Source organism: Nerophis ophidion, linkage group LG05, assembly GCF_033978795.1.
Source record: "Nerophis ophidion isolate RoL-2023_Sa linkage group LG05, RoL_Noph_v1.0, whole genome shotgun sequence".
NCBI classification, from domain to species: domain Eukaryota; kingdom Metazoa; phylum Chordata; class Actinopteri; order Syngnathiformes; family Syngnathidae; genus Nerophis; species Nerophis ophidion.
In genome coordinates this window covers 11,808,318-11,827,354 of record NC_084615.1, presented here as the reverse complement: position 1 = coordinate 11,827,354, position 19,037 = coordinate 11,808,318, and the positions used below count along the sequence as shown (strand labels likewise).

Genomic DNA, 19,037 nt, shown 5'->3' with positions numbered 1-19,037 from the left:
ATTTTTGACGACATGTTTTAAATAGGTTAAAATCCAATCTGCACTTTGTTAGAATATATAACAAATTGGACCAAGCTATATTTCTAACAAAGACAAATCAATTTTTCTTCTAGATTTTCCAGAACAAAAATTTAAAAAACAATTCAAGACTTTGAAATAAGATTTAAATTTGATTCTACAGATTTTCTAGATTTGCCAGAATATTTTTTTGTATTTTAATCATAAGTTTGAAGAAATATTTCACAAATATTCTTCGACAAAAAAACAAGCTAAAATTAAGAATTAAATTAAAATGTATTTCTTTTTCTTTAAAATAAAAATACAATTGTTTTACTTGAACATTGATTTAAATTGTCAGGAAAGAAGATGTGTTTAAAAATCATAAAATAATTTTCAAGGTTGTATTTTTTCTCTAAAATTGTCTTTCTGAAAGTTATAAGAACTAAAGTAAAAAAAATAAATGAATTTATTTAAACAAGTGAAGACCAAGTCGTTAAAATACTTTCTTGGATTTTCAAATTTTATTTGAGTTTTGTCTCTCAGAATTAAAAATGTCGAGCAAAGCGAGACCAGCTTGCTAGTAAATAAATACAATTTAAAAAATAGAGGCAGCTCACTGGTAAGTGCTGCTATTTGAGCTATTCTTAGAACAGGCCAGCGGGCGACTCATCTGGTAGTGACCCCTGATGTACAGCATATCAACATTTGAGGTCAAACTTTTATCTCCCTAAAGTAATTGGAAATGGAAGGAAAAACATAATGCTGTATTGTTTCATAAGCATTTATTTCATTACATTTAAAACCCAGTAGAACTTGTTTGAGTGTAAAAATAGGGTTGAATGCCCTTTACCGTTGAAGTTCTGTCTGGTTAATTATGGACTCATGATTCCAAATGTGGACGCCACCTAACCCGGCTGACTGCAGGCAAAAGATGCTGCTCTCCAGGAAACCTCACAGCACTTAAGGACAGTAGTTACCTTTTGAAAACCTACTTTATTTCTGGATTTCCATAGTGTGGGGAAAAACATGAAGACAAGTACTGGCTGTGAAAGAATAAGTTATTCATGAGGCTAACAAAAGCGTGTAAGACATGATGACAGCCTGTGATGCTGGCACGCTGACCAGTCTTATCTGTACAGGTAGTCTGCTTGGATGTTGGCCGCGATCTCAGCCTCCCATCGGTCTCCATTGTTGAGCAGCTTCTCTTTGTTGTACAGCAGCTCCTCGTGTGTTTCTGTCGAGAACTCAAAGTTTGGGCCCTGTGGGAAAAAAGAACAAGCACACACGTCTAAGAACGATCGGGACAAACTGTTCAAATGCAATGTTATAGTTAAAAAGGTAAAGTACCAATGATTGTCTCACACACACTAAGTGAGGCAAAATCATTCTCTGCATTTGACCTCACCCTTGATCACCCCCTGGGAGGTGAGGGAAGCAGCGAGCAGCAGCAGTGGCCGCGCCCGGGAATCAGTTTTGCTGTTTTAACACCCAATTCTAACCCTTGATGCTGAGTGCCAAGCAGGTCATCTTTCAAAATAAATAGACATAAATAATCCCTTCTTTTTGTTGATAATTGGTTGCAGGCCCAACCGTGTAAAGCAGGGGTGTCCGAAGTGCGACCCGGGGGCCATTTGCAGCCCGCAGCTAATCATTTACCGGCCCGCCACACATTCTGCAAAAATTGCAAAATTGATAGTATTGCAAAAATAAAAAATAAAACATTTAAAAAAAGTGGAATGAGGTGAAATCTAATGAGAAAAAGTGGCAATGTTGACACAAAGCTGCCATGCAGGCAGTGTTTTTGTCTTTATTTTCTTTTTTTCCATTGCTCAAAAAAAAAAAAAGGACAAAAAAATCTATGTTCTAATGAATTATTACTTGAAAATTATCACTTTAAAATGTTTTATGTGGAAAAATATTGCATATGTTGTGTGGTTGCCATATAAAAACATCAAAGTTTTGACAAAAGAACATAAACAAAATAATAGTAAATCTTAAAATCCACAGACATATCGGAAGTTTATCTTGAAATTTAAGTGTTAAAAGTAAAAAAAAACTAATAAAAATGCATTACTTTATGAGTGGGGAACCTTTCGGATCTCAAATATACTTAGTAGGATTTTATTTAACTTTTCACTGTGATTACCGTATTTTTCGGAGTATAAGTCGCACCTGCTGAAAATGCATAATAAAGAAGGAAAAAAACATATATAAGTCACACTGGAGTATAAGTTGCATTTTTGGGGGAAATGTATTTGATAAAATCCAACACCAAGAATAGACATTTGAAAGGCAATTTAAAACAAATAAAGAATAGTGAACAACAGGCTGAATAAGTGTACGTTATATGAGGCATAAATAACCAACTGAGAAGGTGCCTGCTATGTTAACCTAACATATTATGGTAAGAGTCATTCAAATAACTATAACATAGAACATGCTATACCTTTACCAAACAATCAGTCACTCCTAATCGATAAATCCCATGAAATCTTATACGTCTAGTCTCTTACGTGAATGAGCTAAATAATATTAATTGATATTTTGCGGTAACGTGTTAATAATTTCACACATAAGTTGCTCCTGAGTATAAGTCGCACCCCCGGCCAAACTATGAAAAAAACTGCGACTTATAGTCCGAAAAATACGCTACTCAAAAATATTAAATAATCAAAATCAATAGTGTCCTGCATTATTGATCTTTGAGGGCTTTAATTGCTAAATAAAGGAACTCTCCTGAAGGAATCAATAAAGTACTATCTATCTATCTAAATACTGCATATTTCAATATTACTATAAAAAAACAAAGTTGTCTTTGACAGAAAAGGCATAAAACCTTATTTATTTTACTTTATATCAACCTCAAGTTGATATCGAGATTTACTGTAAGCATTAAATAAAAAATAGTAATAATAACTTGACTTATTTTTAACATTTTAATGACTGAGACCCTCTATGCTCCCCATGAGCCCTAAGGATTAAAAAAGAAATCCATATATTTTGTTATGGTTTGAAAATGAAAATATCAAAATGACCTGGGCCACCACTTCATTTAATCTGGCCCAAGATTTGAAATAATATGAGGTACTTTACAAAATGGATTAGTTCCTTCCATTTTGACGGAAACAAACACACATATTGCATGCTTTTAAAATGTATTATCTAATAATGCAACAACATTTTTTTTAATCATGTTTGTCATTACTCTGAAAAGCAATTGACACTTGTAAATACAGTCGTCCCTCCAAGTTTGCGACTTTACTCTATCGCGGATTTGTTTTTGTTTTGTTAGCTGTTTTTTAAAGAATAGTCTACTTATTTATGGACTAAATTAAGCTATTTTTATAGCTAAGTAAGCTACTATCTATACCACAGTAGTTGTGGCCACTGGGTTAGACCTAACCAATCAGCGTGCTGTTCAGTATCGTGGCCACTGATTGGCTCAGCCTCCACAGTATTACTATGTTGGATTAATTAGCGCTAAAAGTGACCATGTAAGTGTTTTTTAATGTCTATACAGCTTTGTAATGTTCCAAACTTTTTTATGCTAAGAAAATAGTTCTAATTTGGCAGGAATTCATTTACACCATGGGAGTCGAACTTTATTTAAAACCTTTTGGTCAAAATAAAAAAAATAACGACTAGAGATGTCTGAAAATATCGGACTGCCAATATTCTCAGCCGATAAATGCTTTAAGATGTGATATCGGAAATTATAGGTATCGGTTTCAAAATGTACATTTTATTACTTTTTAAAACGCCGCTGTACGGAGTTGTATACGGATGTACGGAGAAGTACAGAGCGCCAATAAACCTTAGAGGCACTTCCTTTGCATGCCGGCCCAATCACATTATATCTACTGCTTTTCACACACACAAGTGAATGCAAGGCATACTTGGTCAACAGCCATACAGGACACACTGAGGGTGGCCGTATAAAGAACTTTAACACTGTTACAAATATGCGCCACACTGTGAGCCCACACCAAACAAGAATGACAAACACATTTTGGGAGAACATCCACACCGTAACACAACATAAACACAACAGAACAAATACCCAGAACCCCTTGCAGCACTAACTCTTCCAGGACGCTACAATATGCATCCCCCGCTACCCTCGACCACGCCCACCTCAACCTCCTCATGCTCTCTCTTGGAGAGCATGTCCCAAATTCCAAGCTGCTGTTTTGAGGAATGTTATAAAAACTAATGCACTTTGTGACTTCAATAATAAATATGGGAGTGCCTTGTCGGCCTTTTCTTCCATAACTTGAGTTGATTTATTTTGGAAAACCTTGTTACATTGTTTAATGCATCCAGAGGGGCATCATAACAAAATTAGGCATAATAATGTGTTCATTCCACCCCTGTATATATCGGTTGATATCGGAATCGGTAATTTAGAGTTGGAAAATATCGGAATATCAGATATCGGCAAAAAAGAAATTATCGGACATCTCTAATAATGACAAATATGTGCACCCTGGACAAGTCGCCACCTCATCGCAGGGCCAACACAGATAGACGGACAACATTCACACACTAGGGACCATTTAGTGTTGCCAGTCAACCTATCCCCAGGTGCATGTCTTTGGAGGTGGGAGGGAACCCACGCATGCAAACTCCACACAGAAAGATCCCGAGCCCGGGATTGAACTCAGGACCTTCGTATTGTGAGGCACATGCACTAACCCCCGTTCCATCGTGCTGCCCTACACATATATAAATATTATCAAATGCATAGGTAATGTATGAATCCTTATACATGTATATCCATAAATGATTCACGGTTACAGGCGGCCCTCGGAGGCCAGTTTCAACTGCGATGTGGCCCTCGGTGAAAACCAGTTCGACTCCCCTGGTGTAAATGAATTTCCTGACAAATTCGGACTATTTTCTTTGCTTAAAAAACAGCTTGTAACAGTACGAAGCTCTATAGACATTAAAAACACCTACATAGTCACCTTAAACGCTCATAATCCAACAAACCATATTTCCTTGAATTGCCGCCGGGTATATAGTATGCGCCTACCTAGAATTACTGCTGGGTCAAACTCGTTTCGCAAAATATTATTTTTTATTAGCGAATGTCTAGAATTTCCACCGGGTCAAACTTATCACGTCACGAGTGACACTTCACCTGTCATCATTTTCAAAATGGAGGAGGCTGATTTCAATCATTTGAAATCGCATAAAGGGAAGAAGATTAAGAGCTATTCAGTAGGATTTAAGGTCCAAGCTATTGAATATGATAAAAAGAACAGTAAGCAGCTATGTTTTATTAATATACCGTAGCTGCGTGTGTCAAAAATGAGTCATTAAATGACTCCCGCCTCCTGGTGGTAGAGGGCGCTAGTGATCCTTCTTGCGACTACTCGGCTGCAGAAGAAGTGACAACAAGCAGCAAGAGTGATCGTTAATTTTTTCCTCTCGCTTGCACTTTTAACATGGAGGATTACATATCTAAAATAAAACAGTTTTTTTAAACTGGACTTTCAATCGAAGCAGGAGGTAATAAAGGAAGATCTCCATCCAGACAGAGAGACTTTTAAAACTGAAGAAAGATAAGGAAGACTTCTATAAACAAGTTATCGATGCTTTTGATCAGAAGGAGCTGCGCATGGACTTCATTTATAAGTAAAGGTAAGACCGTAATAACGTTTTTTTTTTGTATTAAATGTGCTTTTCATGATGGTATCCTTACATCACACTCAAATTTATAAGCGCAGGCCTAAATTTACCGCATGCCTTTGGTAAGTGCCGGAGTGAGAAGAGGTTTTAAATTAATTAGCGCCCCGGCGGAAACTCAAGGAAATACGGTAGTCATGCTGTGGAGGCTGCAAGACAAGTTGTCTAGTATGTTCACTATTTTATTTAATGACTAAAGTGTATGTGCTTGCAAAGGATGCAAACACCTCATTCTGTTTTTAATTTGTTTTAGGAGACTTTTTACGTGTTTTTAAGAGTATTTTTACGAGTTTTAGGAGTTTGTTTTTTTTTTTACATATTTTAGGAGTCTTTATGTGTTTTAGGAGTCTTAATATGTGTTTTAGGAGTAATTTACGTTTTAGATGTCACTGTGCATCTCTTTGGAGTCATTTTGTGTGTTTTGGAGTCGTTTTTAATGTGTTAGAAGGTGGTTGTTGTGTTTTAAATGTTTTACTAGTCATTTTAATGTGTTAAGTCATGTTATGCATTTGTGTTTCGCACAAGAGGTAGAACATCTCACTCTGTGTTTTCTGGAATCAATTTACCCGAAGATTTTGTGTTCAAATAAAGCAAATTACATATTTTGTGGTCCCCTTTATTTAGAAAAGTACGGAAAAGTATCAAAATACATTTAGGTACCAGTACCAAAATATTGGTATGGGGACAACACTAGGGGGTAGACCCTGGACAAGGGCCAACACAGATGGACAGGTGTATGTCCTTTAGAGGTGGGAGGCAGCCGTAGTAACATGCAATCTCCACACAGTAAGACTCCGAGCGCGGGGATCGAACCTTCGTGTTGTGAGGCACAGGCACCAACCCTCACAAATCAATTCACTCAATATTTCCAGAAGGAAGTTTTGACGGATGATGATGTTGTGTAAGTGCAACAATTTGACCAATTCTAATGTTGTATATTCTGAGGCATGAGACTGTCACCTCGACAATGGCGTCCACAGGACAGGCTTCCTGGCAGAAGCCACAGTAGATGCACTTGGTCATGTCGATGTCGTAGCGCGTGGTCCTCCTGCTGCCGTCCGCTCGAGTCTCCGCCTCAATGGTGATTGCCTGGACAACACCACATCCATGTTGAAGAATAACACACTATTTGAACTGAACTGAAATGAAAGAAGATGTTCACCTGAGCGGGACATACGGCCTCACACAGCTTACAGGCGATGCAGCGCTCCTCTCCACTGGGGTAGCGACGCAGGGCGTGCTCACCACGGAAGCGGGGCGAAAGGGGGCCCTTCTCAAAGGGGTAGTTGATAGTGGCGGGTTCACGGAAAAGGTAACTCATGGTCATCCCCAAACCTGAGGGAGGGACAAAGATGAATCACAACAAACAGGAATCAAAGTCCTATGTGTTTGTGTGTGCGTATACACACACACACACACCGATACAAATAATGGCTTTTTTTCCCCGATATCCGATATTGTCCAACTCTTAATTACCGATTCCGATATCAACCTATAGCGATATATACAGTGGTGGAATGAACACATTATTATGCCTAATTTTGTTGTGATGCCCCGCTGGATGCATTAAACAATGTAACAAGGATTTCCAAAATAAATCAACTCAAGTCATGGAAAAAAATGCCAACATGGCACTGCCATATTTATTACTGTTTTTTAAAATTGTTTTTACTGTATATTAATGATATTTTTAAAATCCTTAAAAAACTCAACTGTATTCTTTTTGCTGATGATACAAGTCCCTACTGTTCTGGGCAAGACCTTGACCAACTCCTAGAGACTGTAGAGCTTGAACTCCACATACTAAAGCAATGGTTTGATGCCAATAAACTATCAATCAACCTAAATAAAACTAAATATATAATTTTTGGAAATAGGAAAAATAACATACAGCGTCATATAAGAATTGATATGGAGATAGAAAGGGTGTATTCAATAACATTCTTGGGAATCTATATAGACGATAAATTAAATTGGAAACTGTACATAAATATACTTAAGACAAAGATGGCAAAAAATATTGCTATGTTACATAAAATTAAAAACTCTGTAAATCAAAAGGCTCTTATCATGTTATATAATTCTTTCATACTCCCATATCTTAATTATTGCGTTGAAATCTGGGGAAACAATTACAAATCAAACATCATCTCTATATTCTTACTTCAAAAGAAAGCGATTAGAATTGTAAATTATGCAAATTATCATGACCATACCAATGCTCTGTTCATTAAATTAAAAACATTAAAACTACACGATCTTGTTGACCTCAATACTACTATTGTGGCTTACAAAGCTCATAACCACATGCTGCCTGGGTGTTTACAAGTGAGATTTAAACCCAGAGAGAATCCCTATGACCTCAGAGGTTCAGCTTTCTTTCAGAAAGCAAAAATAAGAACAAACTTAAGAAGTAGATGTGTTTCTGTTAGAGGAGTTCAACTGTGGAACAGCTTTGATGATTGCTTCAAATGTTCCAGTTCCATTCACACATTTAAAAAACACTTTAAGACCAATGTCTTGAAAAAATATATCACTCTTGAATCAAAATTGTAGTTAATACTATGATCAATGTTAATTAAAAACTAAACATGAGATATAAATAATAATAGAAGTACAATTGTTTGTATATATGGTAAATATAATTAGTGCAAAGGTTTAATATGTACACAGGGATATTTCACATGCCTGTGCTGTGTATAAAATTTAAATACGTTCATGTTGTTTATAATGTTGTTTATAATGTGTATTTATAAAAAGTTGTGCAAAGGACATTTTATCATTTTCGGAAGTTTATTTTGTACTTGAAATAGTTTATAGTGTTAGGCGCAATAAGTGTTTAACTTCAGCCTAAACCCTTTCGGTCTGCACATTTTTTATTTTTAATCTATGAATGTACAACTTTTTATTTTCAATCTATGAATGTACAACTGTTTGTTTGCTTTGTTGACCATTGACCGAAGAACAATAAACATAAACAAGTCATAAAAGTGAAGTGAATTATATTTATATAGCGCACTTCTCTAGTGACTCAAAGCGCTTTACATAGTGAAACCCAATATCTAAGTTACATTTAAACCAGTGTGGGTGGCACTGGGAGCACGTGGGTAAAGTGTCTTGCCCAAGGACACAACGGCAGTGACTAGGATGGCGGAAGTGGGAATCGAACCTGCAACACTCACGTTGCTGCCACAGCCACTCTACCAACCGAGCTATGCCGCCCCACAAAAGTTCATTATTGTTTTTAACATGCCTCAAAACAGCAGCTTGGAATTTGGGACATGCTCTCTCAGGGAGGTTGAGGTGGGCGGGGTCGAGGGTAGCGGGGGGGTGTATATAGTAGCGTCCTGGAAGAGTTAGTGCTGCAAATGATTCTGGGTTTTTGTCCTGTTGCGTTTATGTTGTGTTACGGTGCGGATGTTCTCCCGAAATGTGTTTGTCATTCTTGTTTGGTGTGGGCTCACAGCGTGGCGCATATTTGTAACACTGTTAAAAGTTGTTTATACGGCCACCCTCCATGTGACCTGTATGGCTGTTGACCAAGTATGTGTTGCATTCCCCTGTGTGTGTGAAAATCCATAAATATTTTGTGATTGGACCGGCACGCAAAGGCAGTGCCTTTAAGGTTTATTGGCGCTCTGTACTTCTCCTAACGTCCGTGTACCACTCCGTACAGCAGCGTTTTAAAAAGTCATACATTTTAATTTTTGAAACTGATACCGATAATTTCCGATATTACTTTTTAAAGCATTTATCAGCCGATATCGGACACCTCTAATATGTATATATACATATATATATATATATGTGTGTATGTATGTGTATATATATATATATATATATATATATATATATATATATATATATATATATATATATATTATTTTTTTACTTATTGTTTTAATCATCACACAATTTTGGGGGATATTTTTTTTCACTTTTTCTCAGGGAGTAAGTCCCTCAAGGGTTGAGGGTAGAACCCAAACCATTTAAATGAGAGCCAATACTAGTTTTTGCTTTTTTCGTGTTATTTTGCACAAGTCACTTTTGTTAAAAAAATACAATTGTATGTAGCATTTCATACACTATATAATTTACAACAATACTAGCAAATTCTAAATCTTAAAAACTAAGCTTTATAAATATGCGTCATTATGTTTACTTTAGTTACTTTCTATCTATTTACATCGTAGTTTGAATGTTGAAGGTGTACTGTATTCAAGACAAGCGGTAGTTTGAAAAAGTAAAAACAATGCATTTGAAGACACTTGATGATATTGATGCTCATCTCTCAGCATTTACCTGATTAGCAAACAATGTGTGTATTTGTATGAAAGAGTAGTCTAGTGTTTTTTAGTTTGGGGACATTACTGAAACAAACAGTGGTGATCATGCTAGCAAATGAATGATGCGGCACCTCTGAAGAGCTCCGTCCATAGGAGAGTAGTTGCAGCACGGTCAGTGATGGACCTCAAGTCTGTGGCCTCCTCTTGAGCGTTAACATACTCTGCAATCACATGTTTAAAACCATTGTGTGGAATGCAGACCTCACACGTCTATTATCTTGAGCCGAGGACTCACTGAAGCCACTGCGTTGCACGCCGACACTGAAAGGACGTGCGAGAGTGCACCCAAGCGCGCCTGCAAGTGCATGAACGTCTTTTAATGTTGCTGTTTACAGAAATATCGCTGGTAAACAAGGAGTACCTGGCTTGGCGTAGCAGTAGAGAAGACGCAGGTTCAGCGAAGCAGACATCTGAAAATAAAAAAGACAATCAAAAAATCAGGTAAGATTGTAAGAATGTAGGAAAAAAAGAAAAATTAAACGTGCATAGATTTGTGATGTATTGAGAATTTTTTTTTTTAAATAACAGGGTATCCAAATGTAAAAAAAAATCAACAGTAAGAATGTAAAAAACAAAAAAAAACAAGCAAAATTAAAAAAAAAAAAAAGACCAAAAATTTGTGATGTAATGAGAAAACAACTGACAATTTTATAGTAACAACTCAGGTGTGTCCAAGTTTAAATAATCAACTGTAAGAATGTTTAAAAAAAAAAAAGAAAAGCAATAAAAAACTTGTTATGTAATGAGAAAAAAAACTGACAATTTTATACCAGTAACTCAGGGGTGTTTAGATAATAAAAAACAACAACAACAGTAACAATAAATAAATGAAAAAATAATCAAAAATTTGTGATGGAATGATAATAAAACTAACTATTTTATACTAACACAGGAGTGTCCAAATTTGGAAAAAAAACCCCAGTTAGAATAAATAAATAAAAAATGAGCAAAAATTTGTGATGAAATGAAAAAACCTGACAATTTTATACCAATAACTAAGGGTGTCCAAATTTAAAAAATTAACAGTGAGAATGGAAAAAAAAAAAAGGAAAGAAAAACAAAGAGCAAAAATGTGTGATGTAATGATAAAAAAACTGACAATTTTATACTAAAAAGTCAGGCTATCCAAATTGAAAAAATCAACAGTAAGAATATTAAAAAAGGCGCAAAAATTTGTGAAGTAATGACAAAAAAACTGACAATTTTATAGTAATAACTCAGGGGGGTCCAAACTTAAAAAAAAAAACAGTAATAAGGTTAAAAAATTAAAACAACCAAAATTACAACTGACAATTATACTCTAATAATTCAGGAGTGTTCAAATAAAAAAAACAATAGTAAGAATGTAAAAAAAATTATAACTATAAATAAATAAAAAGAGCAAACATTTGTTAAGTAATGACAAAAAAACGGACAATTTTATAATAATAACTCAGGGGTGTCCAAACTTATAGAAAACAACAGTAAGAAGGTTAAAAAATTTAAATAAAACAGCTACCCCGTCTTCCGCCCGATTGTAGCTGGGATGGGCGCCAGCGCAACCCGCGGCCCCGAGAAGGGAATAAGCGGTAGAAAATGGATGGAAAATTACAACTGACAATTATACACTAATAATTCAGTGGTGTCCAAATAAAAAAACAACAGCAGCAAAAATTTAATTAAATAAATGAATTAATAAAACCATGAGCAAAAATTTGTGATGTAATGACAAATAAACAGACAATTTTATAGTCATAACTAAGGGGTGTAAAAACTTAAAAAAAAACAACAGTAAGAATGTAAAAACAAAAACAAAAAACAGCTAAAGTTACAACTGACAATTACATACTAATAATTCAGGGGTGTCCAAATAAAAAAAAAAAAAAAAAAAAAGAGCAAAAATGTGTGAGGTAATGAGGAAAAAACTGACAATTTTATACTAGTAACTCAGGGGTGTCCGAACTTAGAAATACAACAGTAACAATGTAAAAAAACAAAACCAAAAAAAAAAACACAAAAATTTTTTGTGATGTAATAATAATAAAAAAAAAAAAAAAAAGTTATACTAATAACTCAGGGGTGTCCAAACTTCCAAAAATCCCCAGTAAGAATGTTTATTTGTTGGAAAGAGTAGTCTGGTATGAGTGTTTTGTTTGGGACATTACTGAATCAAACAGTGCTGACGTGCACCTACAAATAAAACAAGACAATCAAAACATGAGATTATGTCAACATTACTGATGGAAACGTGGGCGCGCCCCCTGGACGTGAAATCTGGTATTACACCAGTGGCATGACACATTTGAGGAGTGCTGGAAGAATTGGAAATAACGGGTTCACGTGCTGTTTCAACCTCTCACGGGAGATTGACAAAAGTGGATAAACGTCGGCAAACTACTTGAATATGTTCTTCAACATTTTCAAGCAGGCGGCGCGTCATGTTGCGAATGAGAAAATGATATACAACCACTTATATTTAATAATACAACTTTAACATTTGACCAGCAAACAATTAAACATGGCGACACGGTAAAGAATCTAGGTATTATCTACGACCCGCCTCTCTCCTTTGAGTCACACATTAAAATCCTTACTAAAACGCCCTTCTTTCATCTCCGTAATATCGCTAAAATTGGCTCCATTTTGTCCACTAACGACGCTGAGATCATTATCCATGCGTTTGTTACGCCTCGTCTCCATTACTGTAACCTATTATTTTGTCTAGCATTAAAAGATTACAGTTGGTACAAAATGCGGCTGGCTAGACTTTTGATAAGAACAACAAATTTTGATCATATTACGCCTATACTGTATATACCTTATATACATATTTACATACATATATACCTATACTGGCTCCCTGTGCACTTAAGATGTGACTTTAAGGTTTTACTACTTACGTATAAAATACTACACGGTCTAGCTCCATCCTATCTTGCCGATTGTATTGTACCATATGTCCCGGCAAGAAATCTGCCTTCAAAGGACTCCGGCTTATTAGTGATTCCCAAAGCCCAAAAAAAGTCTGCGGGCTATAGAGCGTTTATTATTCAGGCTCCAGTACTCTGGAATGCCCTCCCGGTAACAGTTCGAGATGCCACCTCAGTAGAAGCATTTAAGTCTCACCAGTGGTTCTTAACCTGGGTTCGATTGAACCCTAGGGGTTCGGTAAGTCGGCATCAGGCGTTCGACGGAGGTCAAAACACACCCGATTCATCATGTCAAAAAAAACTTCCACCAATCGTATTATGATTTGCAAGTGTCTAATTTGTTGTGAGTTCATGCACTGTGTCGGTTTTGTTCTTTGAACAAGGTGATGTTCATGCACGGTTCATTTTGTGCACCAGTAAAAAAAAAACAACATGGTAACACTTTAGTATGGGAACATATTCACCATTAATTAGTGGCTTATTAACATGCAAATTAGTGCTAGGGTCATCATTAAGTACTTATTAATGCCTTATTGGGCACAGCTTCATTATAACCCTAACTCTCTAACCCTCACCAAATAACTCCAAATAAAGTCTTTGTTACTTAGAATTTGTTCCCCTAGTGTCAAAAAACCTTTAAATTAAGTCTTTGTTACTGAGAATATGTTCCCCATACTAAAGTGTTACCAAAAACACATAACTTTGTCTTAAAATAAAAAATAAAAAACATTTTATTTTTCACTAAGACGGGTTTGGTGAATGCGCATATGAAACTAATGGTGTTCGAGACCTCCAACAAGGTTAAGAACCACCGCTCTAGCCTTTAAATAGACCCCCTTTTTAGACCAGTAGATCTGCCGTTTCTTTTCTTTTCCTCCTCTGTCCCACTCTCCCTTGTGGAGGGGGTCCGGTCCGGTGGCCATGGATGAAGTACTGGCTGTCCAGAGTCGGGACCCAGGATGGAATGCTTGCCAGTGTATCGGTTGGGGACATCCCTGCGCTGCTGATATGCCTCCGCTTGGGATGGTTTCCTGCTGGGTCCACTTTGGATGGGACTCTCGCTACTATATTGGATCCACTTTGGACTGGACTCTCACGGTTACGTTAGATCCACTATGGATTGAACTTTCAGAGTATCATGTTAGGTGGGGTATGGGGGGGTTGCCCACATATGTGGTCCTCTCCAAGGTTTCTCATAGTCATCATTGTCGACGTCCCACTGGGGGCGAGTTTTTCCTCACCCTTATGTGGGCTCTACCGAGGATGTTGTTGTGGTTTGTGCAGCCCTTTGAAAGATTGGTGATTTAGGGCTATATAAATAAACATTGATTAATAAAACAAGACAATTTTTAGACCAGTTGATCTGCCGTTTCTTTTCTTTTTCTGTCCCACTCTCCCTTGTGGAGGGGGTCCGGTCCGGTGGCCATGGATGAAGCACTGGCTGTCCAGAGTCGGGACCCAGGATGGACCACTCGTCCAGAGTCGGGACCAAGGATGGACCGCTCGCCTGCGTATCAGTTGGCGACATCTCTGCGCTGCTGATCCGCCTCCACTTTGGACGGGACTCTCGCTACTATATTGGATCCACTTTGGACTGGACTCTCACGGTTATGTTAGATCCACTATGGATTGGACTTTCACAATATCATGTTAGACCCACTCAACATCCATTGCTTTCGGTCCCCTGGGGGGCGGGGGTTGCCCACATATGTGGTCCTCTCCAAGGTTTCTCATTGTCATCATTGTCGACATCCCACTGGGGTGAGTTTTTCCTTGCCCTTATGTGGGCTCTACCGAGGATGTCGTTGTGGTTTGTGCAGCCCTTTGAGACACAAGTGATTTAGGGCTATATAACTAAACATTGATTGATTATATATCGAGTGAGTAAAGGATATATAACCACTTACATATCGACTCAGTAAATGACGTAACCACGCATGCGCAAGTTTAATTTGTCATTGCTCCGCCGCATAACAACACTTCAATAAATGACTCAAAGCGTTTTTAGGAAACATTAAGGCCTCCAATGTGAGAAAAATGTGAAAAATGTGATAAAACATGAGCCGAATGTCACGCCGCGCTCTCTAAATCTCACACGCTAGCACGCAAGCTAACTTAGCAAAATAGAGGACGGGCTCAATTCGTCAGACGCCCACTTGCTTATTAAACCTTAAAAAGAGCATTCGTGCGTCCTTCGACGGTGTTTAATGTCGACATTCGGATGGACGAACGAGAAGCGAGTTTGTTTATTTTGACCTTTGGAGAGTCTTACCTCTGCCGTGTGAGCACTTTCAACCGGAAGACGCCGCTGACTGACATGCGCAGTAAGACCCGAGATGCATTCAAGGTCCTCGGTCATTTGTGCCACGGATCTACTTATAATAAAATCACATTATTTTAAAAACCAAACCCCAAAAATGTAAATTGTGCTCTAGCGCCCCCTAGGAAAAACCACAGACAAAACTGCGTGTAACTTCCGTTAGGAATGTCGTACAGATATAAAACAAAAACCTGTATGTAGGTCTAATTTTTTAGACCTAGATTCCATACACTCACTTTCTTAAGCAAAAATCAACAGGAAGTTGGCAAAAACCCCTTCAAAACAAAAGTTTCCTAAAAAATGTCATTTTTGCCTCTTTGAGCTGTATATTCCCATTGTTGCTTATTAGTTTTTATTCTTATTGTAATATTTCTCTATTTTGTTTCCATTTAAATCCTCATTATTTACTTTTTACTTTTATTTAAATTGATCTCAACACTGTACACTGCTGCTGGAATTTGAATTTTCCTGAAGGAACTCTCCTGAAGGAATCAATAAAGTACTATCCATCTATCTATCTATCTATCTATCTATCTATCTATCTATCTATCTATCTGTAATTTGACTACCTTAAAATGCTTCAAAACTCACCAAACTGGACACACACATCAGGACTGGCGAAAATTTCGATCTAATAAAAAAACCAAAAAAACCCAAAACTCAAAATTGCAGTCTACCGCCCCCTAGGAATAAAACACAGACACAACTGCTTGTAACTTACAGTAGGAATGTCGGAGAGACATGAAACAAAATTCTCTATGTAGGTCTCACTTAGACCTACATTTTAATAATTGACATCTTTCAGCAAAAATCAACAGGAAGTTGGCAATTACCCCTTCAAAACAAAATTTTGTAAAAACTCATCACCTTTTTTCAAACATTATCTTCTCTGAGCGCGTTTGTTGTGTCGGCTTCAAACTCGCACAGGAGAGAGACTGAACCCTTCTGATAAAAGTTATTAAAAGAGTTTTAGTAACTGCTCCGGTTTTGATTTTACGCGCCTTCAAAGAACCCCTGTGCAGTTTCCTAAAATATTTAATTTTTGCCTCTTTGAGCTGTAATCTGACCCCCTTAAACTGCTCCAAAACTCACTAAACTGGACACACACCTCAGGACTGGCGAAAATTACGATCTAATGAAAAAACAACAACCCAAAACTCATAATTGCACTCTAGCGCCCTAAGAATAAAACACAGACAAAACAGCTCCTAGGAAGAAAACACAGACAAAACTGCTTGTAACTTCCGGTAGGAATGTCGGAGAGACATGAAACAAAAACCTCTATGTAGGTCTTACTTAGACCTACATTTTAATAATTGACATCCTTCAGCAAAAATCAACAGGAAGTTGGCAATTACCCCTTCAAAACAAAAGTTTTGTAAGAACCAGTCACCTTTTTTCAAACATTAGTTCCTCTGAGCGAGTTTGTTGTATCGGCTTCAAACTCGCACAGGAGAGAGATTGAACCCTTCTGATTAAAATGTATTAAAAGAGTTTTAATAACTGCCCCAGTTTTGATTTTACACGCCTTCAAAGAACCCCTGTGCAAAGTTTCCTAAAAAAATGTAATTTTTGCCTCTTTGAGCTGTAATTTGACCCACTCAAAATGCTTCAAAACTCACCAAACTCGACACACACCTCAGGACAGGCAAAAATTGCAATCTAATAAAAAAAAAAAAAAAAAAAAAAAAAACCTCTAAATTGCGCTCTAGCGCCCCCTAGGAACAAAACACAGACAAAACTGCTCTTAGGAAGAAAACACAGACAAAACTGCTTGTAACTTCCGGTAGAAACGTCGGAGAGGCATGAAACAAAAACCTCTACGTAGGTCTCACTTAGACCTACATTTTAATAGTTGACAACCTTCAGCAAAAATCAACAGGAAGTTGGCAATTACCCCTTCAAAACAAAAGTTTTGTAAAAACCCGTCACCTTTTTCCAAACATTATATTCTCTGAGCGTGTTTGTTGTGTCGGATTCAAACTCGCACAGGAGAGAGATTGAACTCTTCTGATTAAAAGTTATTAAAATAGTTTTAGTAACTGCTCCGGATTTGAATTTACGCGCCTTCAAATAATCCCTGTGCAAAGTTTCCTAAAAAATGTCATTTTTGCTTCTTTGAGCTGTAATTTGACCCCCTTAAAATGCTTCAAAACTCACCAAACTCGACACACACATCAAGACTGGCAAAAATTGCGATCCAATAAAAAACTAAACCCCAAAACTCTAAATTGCGCTCTAGCGCCCCCTAGGAATAAAACACAGACAAAACTGCTCCTCGGAAGAAAACACAGACAAAACTGCTTGTAACGTCTGGTAAGAATGTCGGAGAGACATGAAACAAAAACCCCTATATAGGTCTCACTTAGACCTACATTTTAATAGTTGACATCCTTCAGCAGAAATCAACAGGAAGTTTGCAATTACCCCTTCAAAACAAAAGTTTTGTAAAAACCCATCACCTTTTTTCAAACATTATCTTCTCTGAGTGCGTTTGTTGTGTTGGCTTCAAACTCGCACAGGAGAGGGATTGAACCCTTCTGATAAAAGTTATTAAAATAGTTGTAGTCACTGCTCCGGTTTTGATTTTACGCGCCTTCAAAGAACCCCTGTGCAAAGTTTCCTAAAAAATGTCATTTTTGCCTCTTTGAGCTGTAATCTGACCTCCTTAAAATGTTTCAAAACTCACCAAACTGGACACACACATCAGGACTGGCAAAAATTGCGATCCAATAAAAAACTAAACCCCAAAACTCTAAATTGCGCTCTAGCACCCCCTAGGAATAAAACACAGACAAAACTGCTCCTAGGAAGAAAACACAGACAAAACTGCTTGTGACGTCTGGTAGGAATGTCGGAGAGACATGAAACAAAAACCCCTATATAGGTCTCACTTAGACCTACATTTTAATAGTTGACATCCTTCAGCAGAAATCAACAGGAAGTTTGCAATTACCCCTTCAAAACAAAAGTTTTGTAAAAAGCCATCACCTTTTTTCAAACATTATCTTCTCTGAGTGCGTTTGTTGTGTCGGCTTCAAACTCGCACAGGAAAGAGATTGAACCCTTCTGATAAAAGTTATTAAAAGAGTTGTAGTAACTGCTCCGGTTTTGATTTTACGCGCCTTCAAAGAACCCCTGTGCAAAGTTTCCTAAAAAAAATGTAATTTTTGCCTCTTTGAGCTGTAATCTGACCCCCTTAAAATGTTTCAAAACTCACCAAACTGGACACACACATCAGGACTGGCAAAAATTGCGATCTAATAAAAAAAAAAACAACCCAAAACTCTAAATTGCGCTCTAGCGCCCCCTAGGAATATAACACAGACAAAACTGCTCCTAGGAAGAAAACACAGACAAAACTGCTTGTGACTTCTTTTCTTTTCTTAGTTTATTTCAAACATGACATACATACAACATTATACATCAGGTAATTTCATCATTTCGTAATACACAATACATCATGTCCGAAAAGGAGTAGGAAGAAGCAAAGCTTATTTAATCCTACCCCTTTTCCACTTCAGAGCGCCCACAAATATATACATTCATTCACTGACCTTTTTTACAGCAAAATATCAAAATGACATCTGTGAGTGAGTAACATTCCGATAGAAATGTCGGAGGGACATGAAACAAAAACTCCTGTGTAGGTCTCACTTAGGCCTATGTTTTAATAATTGACATCCTTCAGCAGAAATCAAAAGTTTTATACAACCCGTCACCTTTTTTCAAACATTATGGGTGACAGAAATAAGCACCAGTGTCACCCCA

The 19,037-nt window shown here is 37.1% G+C and overlaps 1 protein-coding gene across 1 annotated transcript; it reads right to left on the bottom strand.

Annotated features, from left to right (window-relative positions):
- Window positions 1-767: 767 nt before the first annotated feature.
- LOC133552668 (NADH dehydrogenase [ubiquinone] iron-sulfur protein 8, mitochondrial-like) lies at window positions 768-15,321 on the bottom strand. Its single transcript, XM_061900027.1, has 7 exons — window positions 15,219-15,321; window positions 10,399-10,447; window positions 10,273-10,332; window positions 10,109-10,198; window positions 6,854-7,026; window positions 6,652-6,780; window positions 768-1,259 (listed from the first exon to the last, which is right to left on the bottom strand). Exons 1-7 carry the CDS (start codon window positions 15,303-15,305, stop codon window positions 1,128-1,130), a joined length of 720 nt encoding a protein of 239 aa, XP_061756011.1. The 5' UTR covers window positions 15,306-15,321; the 3' UTR covers window positions 768-1,127.
- Window positions 15,322-19,037: the final 3,716 nt, after the last annotated feature.

Excerpts from the sequence above, each read along its gene's own strand:
- LOC133552668 (XM_061900027.1), bottom strand. The coding sequence starts at position 15,305 with ATGACCGAGGACCTTGAATGCATCTCGGGTCTTACTGCGCATGTCAGT. Across the intron at positions 10,448-15,218 it reads AAAGTGCTCACACGGCAGAG|ATGTCTGCTTCGCTGAACCT; the intron begins GTAAGACTCTCC and ends TTTTATTTTCAG. Across the intron at positions 10,333-10,398 it reads CTACTGCTACGCCAAGCCAG|GCGCGCTTGGGTGCACTCTC; the intron begins GTACTCCTTGTT and ends ATGCACTTGCAG.